Source organism: Papio anubis, chromosome 13 (genome assembly GCF_008728515.1).
Source record: "Papio anubis isolate 15944 chromosome 13, Panubis1.0, whole genome shotgun sequence".
Lineage (NCBI taxonomy): Eukaryota > Metazoa > Chordata > Mammalia > Primates > Cercopithecidae > Papio > Papio anubis.
The window spans coordinates 66,726,235-66,735,195 of NC_044988.1; the positions used below are offsets into that span (position 1 = coordinate 66,726,235).

At 38.5% G+C, this 8,961-nt stretch overlaps 1 protein-coding gene and 1 long non-coding RNA gene across 3 annotated transcripts in view; one reads left to right on the forward strand and one right to left on the reverse strand.

Moving 5' to 3' along the window:
* Positions 1-8,593, forward strand: part of TDRD7 (tudor domain containing 7) — an 81,600-nt gene extending 73,007 nt beyond the window's left edge. For both annotated transcript variants that reach the window (XM_003911472.3, XM_003911473.4), the window contains 2 exons: positions 855-1,015; positions 8,131-8,593. In XM_003911472.3, coding sequence (XP_003911521.1) covers positions 855-1,015; positions 8,131-8,351 — 382 coding nt within the window. In that variant the 3' untranslated portion in view covers positions 8,352-8,593. The remainder of the gene's footprint in view (positions 1-854; positions 1,016-8,130) is intronic.
* On the reverse strand, positions 577-8,677 carry LOC116270047. Its single transcript, XR_004177937.1, has 3 exons — positions 8,603-8,677; positions 6,265-6,378; positions 577-646 (listed from the first exon to the last, which is right to left on the reverse strand). It is a non-coding gene; the product is annotated as an uncharacterized LOC116270047 (long non-coding RNA).
* Between the last annotated feature and the right edge of the window lie 284 nt (positions 8,678-8,961).

The following is an 8,961-nucleotide window of genomic DNA, read 5'->3' on the forward strand; positions in this document are numbered from 1 at the left end:
TGATCTTTCATATATTAACCTTGAAGTCTGGGTTTTTCTCATTTTAATGATGTTGATGTAGTTTCAGCAGGGTTAAGTAGATTCCTGTGGATTTCCTTCTGGTGCCTTGAGCTCCAGATCTGAAGCCATACTCCACTTCCTTCATACTCCTCTACCTTTTCCAGGTTCTTTATTTTAGGTGGTGGGTTGAATCCTGTGTTATGTTCTTTTTTTAATGTCCTTACTTGGCATAATTAAAATTGCAAACTTTTTTTGTCCAAAACCTATTTGATTTGTCCCCAGCCTGCCTTCCTAGTCTGACTTCTTTTCTATTCTTCCATGCATTCCACTCTCTAACTATACTGGAAGGTTTGCTCTGCTCCAAAACACCATGCCCTCTCCAGTCCTCTGTGCTTTTCTTCTCAAGCATTTCTTCATCCCCAGCTGGTCCTGCTTGCCTCTCTCTTTCCATCTTCCAAGCATGTACCATATCCAAACATGTGGCCATCTTCTGTCCACCCTGCTTCAGTGAAGGGATCCCCTGGCTTTGTCCTGGTCATCCTCCATGGCGTTTGTTTCATTCTACTTAGTGATGGTTGGCAGTTCATGTGTCTGTTTCCTTCACTAACTCCATGAGGCCCGTAAAAGTCTCTTGAATGAGCAAATTCTATCAAATAAGACAGTGGCAAAGCAGAGAATAGTAAGCTTTGGAAAAAGGAGCAGGAAATGCTTTTAAAACTTTTTTGACAATATAGTTTTAAATTTTGATAAACATAATTTGCATTAATTTTTCTTTTTATAAAATATTTCTTGCCCTTAAAGCAGGTATTGAGTTTATGTGTTTTCTCTTCCTTTTTAATCTAATGTATATCTAGGTGGCACAGGGTGCTTTTAAAAGGAATCCTGACCAATGGACTGGTGTCTGTGTATGAGCTGGATTATGGCAAACACGAATTAGTCAATATAAGAAAAGTACAGCCCCTAGTGGACATGTTCCGAAAGCTGCCCTTCCAAGCAGTCACAGCTCAACTTGCAGGTAATTTCTGTGGAATCTGAACTCATGCTACAACAATGCAATATTGTCATTTTGTCCTGGGTACTTAGCATGTACTGAATCATTGGCCTCTTGAGTTTAGATATGTTGGGTTTTTGTTTTTTTGTACTAATAATATTGCAACCATAATGGAGATAATTTTAATGATTTCTTACAGTCAGTCATGCTCTATCATTATATCTGCTGTTTCTCTTTTCCCTACTCCTTCAGTCTCTGGTTTCAAGCATGAGTATATTTCTAAAGCTGTAATCTTAGTACAGGTATAATACTGCATTCTGCTTTTCTTCATCTAGTATTGTTTTCTAATGACTTTCTGGGTGATTTTATGGTTTTCCTACTTATTTTTAATGGATGCAAAAATTCTATTTAATCAATACTTCCCTTTTGATGAACATTTTTATTGTAATATCAAGAAAAACCCTGTATCTTTATACTAGCTAAAATGAACCAAAAAACAATAGAAACAACCTATTATAATAACCAATAGGAGGATCATACTTTATTATTATTGCATAAATTATAATACATGATAGAGTATTATGCAATCTTAAAACATTCGTGAGTCATGGAATATATGACCATTTTCATGACCAAGTGAGTTTCCAGTCTGCAGCACAACTAACAGCATACAAGTGAGCAATTTCACCACATTCACATCAGCCTCTTGATTATCATTAAAATGTGAGTAACCAATTTAACAGGCATACAATGACACCTCTTTGTAATGTGGTCTAATGAGACTTCCCTTTTACCTTTTGGGAAAGCAGTGCAACTGTTGATGGCTCCCCTGTGAGCACCCTACCATTATGTAGCATGAGCAGCTGGATGAAGCTCAGCCCAGAGGCCTGTAGCATTAGCAGAGGGTTTTGAGGCCCAAATTGCTGAGGGGTGCCTCCCTGATACCTTTGCTGCTGCTCACAGTCCTCAGCACCTTGCCGCATATGTGGAACACAGTGACCGAAGTGATGTGATGTCAGCAGTGAAAGAAATTGTATATATAGGTTCTTCTTTTACTTATTGACCAGCTTTTATTGGAAGGCTATATATTGCCTTATTTTGAAATATTTGCCAGCTTCTCTGTGTCTTCCTACTAGAATTCAAAGGAAATGCCCATGGTAATTGGATATAAAGAAAAAATAACACTTTCATGTAGCATGACCACCAGTTAGTCTGCTTTAGACTCAAACCTTCTTCAGATTTAATGTGGTTTTTTTTTTCATTTTCACTTTCTAATGTTCAGATTTTCCTAACAACATGTTTTATTAAACATGACAGTTATACTCCCCAGAGAAGGCTTCTCTGTGAAGAATGAGTGCATGGCACCATCATCCCCATCACCAGCATTGTGGCTAAGAGTTATTGGTGCTTATGCTAAGCGACCTACCAGTCACTTTAGAGCTTTCTTCCTGTTTAATATATGCATTTGGTGCTACAAATTTCCCTCTAAGTACGGCTTTGACTGCATCCCACAAATTTTGATGTGCTGTATTTTCATTTAGCTCAAAATACTTTTTAATTTCTCTTGAAATGTATCCTTTGACCCATGTGTTATTTAGAATTGTGCTTAATCTCTAAGTATTTGGGGATTTTCCAGCTATCTTTCTGTTACTGATTTCTAATTTGATTCCATTGTGGTCTAAGAGAAAACATTGTATTATTTTTAAATTGTTAATGTGTGTTTTATTTCCCAAAATGTGGTTTGTCTTGGTGAATGTTCCATGTGAGCTTGAGAAGAATGTATAATCTGCTGTTTTTGGATGAAGTAGTCTATGGATGTTAATTACATCCAGTTGACTTATGATGCTGTTGAGTTCAACTATGTCCTTACTTAACATTTATGCCTTCTGGATCTGTCCATTTCTGATAAAGGGGTTTTAAAATCTCTACCTATGAGAGTGGATTCTTTCATTTCTCCTTGCAGATCTATCTGTTTTTACCTCATGTATTTTGATGCTTTGTTGTTAGGTGCATGTACATTAAGGATTGGTATGTCTTCTTGGAGAATTGACCCCTCTACTGTTATGTAATGCCCCTCTTAATCCCTGGTAACTTTTCTTGCACTGAAATGTGCTCTGCTTGAAAGGAATATACCTACTCCTGCTTTCTTTCAATTAGTGTTAACGTGGTATATCTTTCTCCATCCCTTTACTTTTACTCTATATGTGTCTTTGTAGTTAAAGTAGTCTTCTTGTAGATAATATGTAGTTGGTTCTTATTTTTTAATTTACTCTGACAGTCTCTGTCTTTTAATTGGTGTATTTAAACTATTGACATTTAAAGTGATTATTATTATAGTCGGATTAACATCGACCATATTTGTTACTGTTTTCTATTTGTTTTCCTTGTTCTTTGCTTATTTTTGTCTTCTACACTTTTTCTGCTTTTTGTGATTTTAATTGAGAATTTTAAGTAATGCCACTTTCTCTCCTTTATTAGGATATCAATTATACCTCTATTTTTTCCTTTTCTTAGTGGGTGCGCTAGAGTTTGCTATATACAGTTAGAACTAATCCAAGTCCACTTTCATGTGACATTACAGTGTTTCGTAGACAGTGCAAGTACTGAGTACTGTATAATAACAAAATAATCTTAATTCCTTCCTCCAGGCTCCCGTATCATTGCAGTCATTTACTTCACTTACATATAAGCACATATGCACACACATGCACACACACACACACGCATACAGAACCAAATACATTTTTGCTATTATTTTGAATAAACCCTATCTAATAGGTGAATTAAGAAAAAGAAATTTAAAAGTTTTACTTTACCTTCACTTATTCATTCTCTGATTTTCTTTGCGTCAATCTAAATTTCTGACCTATATTATTTTCCTTTGCTGAAGAACTTCTTTAATATTTCTTCCAAGGCAGGTCTGCTGGCAACAAATTCTCCCAATTTTTGTTTGTCTGAGAGTCTATATTTCTCCTTTACTTTTGAAGAATAATTTCATAAGGTACAGAACTCTAGCTGGTAGGTTTTTTCCTTTCAACACTCTAGTCTCTTCTTGCTGCATAATTTCGGAGAAGTCAGATGCTTCTCTGAGAAGTCAGAACAAAGATAAGAATCTTTGTTCTTCTATGGATAAGGTCGTTTTTTTACTTCTGGCCTCTTTCAAGATTTTTGTTTATCTTTGATTTTCTAAAGTTTGAATGTGATATGCCTAGATATATTTTGGGTGGGGGCATTTATCTTGCTTGGTGTTCTCTGAGCTTCCTGGATCTATGATTTAGTGTGTGACATTAATTTGGAGAAATTCTCAGTCACTATTGTTTCAAATGTTTCTCTTCCTTTCCCTCCTTCTGAAATTCTCATTATGCATTTGTTACACCTTTGATAGATCTTAGATTTTTGTTCTGTTTTTTTTTTCAGTCTTTTTTCTCTTTACTTTTCAGTTTTGAAAGTTTCTGTTGTCATATCCTTGAACTCAGAGATCTTCCCTCAGCCAAGTCCAATCTACTAAGAAGCCCAAGACATTCTTATTTTCTTTTATAGTGTTTCTGACCTCTAGCATTTCTTTTTGGTTTTGTTTGTTTGTTTGTTTGTTTGTTTGAGACAGAGTCTCGCTCTGTCACCCACACTAGAGTGCAGTGGCACAATCTTGGCTCAGTGCAACCTTCGCCTCCCAAGTTCAAGCAATTCTTCTGCCTCAGCCTCCTGAGCAGCTGGGACTATAGGCGCGCGCCACCACACCCGGCTAATTTTTGTATTTTTAGTGGAGACAGGCTTTTCACCATGTTGACGAGACTGTTCTCAAACTCCTGACCTCGTGATCCGCCCACTTTGGTGATCTTCCCGCCTTGGCCTCCCAAAGTGCTGGGATTACAGGTGTGAGCCACCGCACCCAGCCCACATTTCTTTTTTATTGTTTCTTAGAATTTCTATCTTTCTGCTTCCCTTTTCCATCTGTTCTTAAATTTCGTCTGCTTTTCCATTAACACTGGTACATATTAATCATAGTTGTTTTAAATTCCTGGTCTGATTATTTCCAGCGTTCCTGCCATATCTGACTCTGATTCTGATGCTTGCTCAGTCTCTTCAAACTGTGTTTTTTCCCTTCCATATCACTTGTAGTTCTTTGTTGAAAGGTGGACATGATACATTGGGTAAAAGGAAATCTGGGTAAATAAGACTTTTGTAATGTAGCAGCAGTAATGTGTGTCTAGGGTGTGAGGAATGTTCTGTCGTCCTGTGATTAGGTCTCAGTCTTTTGTTGAGCCTGTGCCCCTGGACTGGGAACTTCACCACTTCTCCTCAGGGTTTTTCCCCCCAGCTTAGGTGGAGCAGGATGGCTAGAGGGGAGTGGAGTTGGGTATTTCCCTTCCCCCAGGAAGGTTAAGCTCTATAAAACCCTGGCAGGTCAGGCTCTGGTAAAATAGTTTCTTCTGAGGACAGGGCTTGTTAAGAAAAACAGAAAAGCTCTGGTGCATTTCAGAATGTTCCTTTTCTCCTCCCCCAACTGGAAGCATGAGGTGATTTTTCTCTGATATTCACTGTGAGAGTCAGAACCCTATAACTGGTTCCCCAGGAGTTTTTAACTCTCAGACTTATTTACATGTACCCCCAGCAATTTGTCAATTACAGTTTAGGTTTCCTTCCTCTGGCTTCCAGGCCTCTGCTCATTGGTTTCTGCTGTAGTGTGCTTTGATGCTCAGTATCTTCCTGTCTGTCTCTCTGGTTTTGGGGACAGTGAATTGCCTTGTGACCTTCCTTCTCTGATGGACCTAGCAATAGTTATTGATATTCTGTTTGTTCAGCTTTTTGTTTCTTGTAAAGAGGCAGTAGCAACTTCTAAGCTTTTACATGCCAGATCGTTAGGCAGGAGTTCTACCAACTGCTTTATTTCATTGAACTCTCCCCATGCTGGGAGGCTTAAGTACTGTTACTGTAACTATTATACACATCAGGGAACAGCAGCTTAGTGAAGTTAAATATCTTGTCCAAGATCCCACAGCGTTAAACTCAGCACTCTGCCCCTTCAGTGTGTGCCTTTCTTCACTGTATACTTCCTTCTCCATGAAAAGTGTGATTTTTGAAGTCAAAAGGCCGAGATTCAAGTCATTTAACTTCTAAACCTACCCCATGATTATTTATAAAATTACCAGTAAATCCTTATCCTGCCTGTGTGACTGAACTAATATGTGGATCAGGTGAAAAAGTGAATATGAAATTGCCTTGTGAACTAAAACACATAGTCCAAATGCATGAAAGTTTCTTTGTCTACTTACATCTGAAACAGCGTTGCTGTTGGGTCCCATCCATGTCCTCAATTCCTTTTCTAGGCTCACCTCTGCCAAGCCTTCTTTCTTCCTAGTGACTTGCTCCTAAATCACAAAGTCTTCCTGGGCATAACATTATCCATTTTGAAGGGAGGACCTCCATTTTATAATTAATTGAAATCATATGTACCAGAACTATTAAACTATGTGTGGTAAAGAGTATCTCTCTCTTGGGCCAACATAGGCATCCACTAGAGAGAAGTGACATAGACTAAAAGTTTCATGGAAGTCACCGGTCGTGACATGGCCATTGGAGTCATCACTTTGGTAGACTTGGTTCACACCTAGCCAAGCCCTTTGACATATTTAGGAATATCTCTAGATGCAAAGGAGCTCTGTGGAATCTAAGTGGAACCCATGGGAATGTCCTGAGTGTTTAAATTGGAATGCTTTAAGGATTCTCCAGGGACCTTGGGATTACCCCTTACCCACTTACAAATGGGAGCACTGGATGCCCACCCTCTCAAGGTTCCCAGTGAGCTGTTACTTCATTACATCTGTCCTTGACATGGGCATTCTTTGCATCAGTGCACCATGGCTGTGCATAAAATTTTCTGAATCCTAAAAGGGAGCCATACTGTGGAATCATCTATTACCTTACCAATGGGTTACTTTTTTCTTTTTAAATAACATGGCTCAAAGATTGTCAGGGCTGCTGCAGATAAAATGAAATTTCTAGGCTTCTCTTGTGGGAGATTAATAATCAAAGAATTTAGCCCATTTGCTATACAGATAGCAAGTCTTACAGTCTTACAAAATTATGTCTGAAACTTCCATACCTTCATTACTTTGGGGCATAATTTACAGTTTATGTAATCCAGTATATGTGGACTTAATTTTAATTGTGTTTCTTAAAAGATATATACTTTTTTTTTTTTTGAGACAGAGTCTCACTTTGTCACCCAGGCTGGAGTGCAGTGACACAATCACGGCTCACTGCAGCCCTGACCTCCCAGGCTCAAGCGATCCTCCTCCCTTAGCCTCCTGAGTGGCTGGGACTATAGGCACAGGCCATCACACGTGGCTAACTTTTGTATTTTTGTAGAGACAGGACTGGGGCTATGTTGCTCAGGCTGGTCTTGAGCTCCTGAGCTCAAGATATCTACCCGCCTTGGCTTCCCAAAGTGCTGGGATTACAGGTATGAGCCACTGTGCCTGGCCAATATATACTTTCTTGTCCCAACTTTGTTTTAAAATCTAATTTAGAATTCTCTAACTTGATTTCTCATGATCTGATCCAACCAGGTTCTTTTATCGTAGGTGAGGCCTGAGAGATCAGCTGATTTGCCCAAGACCACACCACCCGATAGAGGAAGAGCTGGAAATAGTAACTGAGTCTCTTGACTTTCAGTTCCCACGATGCTGTGTATAATTTTAAATAACTATACTGTAAATGAATTATACAATAATTCTTTTTTCTTTTTTACGATACTTGGTCCATCAGACAAAAAATTTTAATGAGAGAAATGTCATTTAATATGATACATTTTATGCTGACTGTTATTAGTTTAAATATGCATATACTTTATGTATGGGGGTTGTGCAGTAGTCATTATTACCTCATTTTATAATACAATGTTAAGTCTCAAATGAAACTTGTTTTTTAGTTAAAGGTTTCCAGAGTGACTCCATTCAGAGTAGAAAAACTATAAGCTGGAGTGGTTTAAGATCGTTCAGTAACCGTTTTTCAGTTGAGGCAAGTCTAACCTGGGATGCTTAAGCTGCTTTGGATTGACTAAATAATTTTCCATCATAATGGATCAAAGAAAAGCTCCTTTGACTCCTCACTGCCCCCTCTTGCTGTCTTCCTCCTAGGAGTGAAGTGCAACCAGTGGTCTGAGGAGGCTTCGATGGTGTTTCGAAATCATGTGGAGAAGAAACCTCTGGTGGCACTGGTGCAGACAGTCATTGAAAATGCTAACCCTTGGGACCGGAAAGTAGTGGTCTATTTAGTGGACACATCGTTGCCAGACACCGATATCTGGATTCATGATTTTATGTCAGAGTATCTGATAGAGCTTTCAAAAGTTAATTAATGACTGCTTCTGAAACCTTGACAACTAATTCAAATTTGTTAGCAATAACAAAATGTAGTAGGCTTAAAAAAAATCTTATCTCTGCTACATGGCTCTGACTGCTGTGGGGGATTGAAAAGAATATGCTTATGTTTGATGAAAGATATTTAACAAGTTTTGTTTTAACAGAGTTGACTTTTCGAAGAAAATTGTACTTGAATTATTACTATAATATTAGAATAAAAATGTTTATCAATATAAAAGCTGACTACCTTGTAATTTCTAGGCTTAATGATCTTAAGATGAAAGCTTCCATTTCATGTTGTCTTCCTTGCAGAGCTGGGTTCTTCTCCAGTTCAGCTGAGACTATTATGACTGAACTCTACCCTGATGTAGTAGTGTATCTCAAAGCAAGTGATCCCCAAAGCATGTGAGGACTTATCCTGAGTCTTAACACATCAGCATTTCTAGAGGAGCAGCCCAGGCAAACCAGCGTGACCCTCAGCCTGAATCCTGAGTGGCTTCTCTTCTCGTTGCCCACAGAGTCCGGCTAGGACCCAGGCTTTCCACAGTCTTCCTACCCAACCTCCTTATCTACCACTCCCTGCCACACTGTACCTTTATTTGGTCA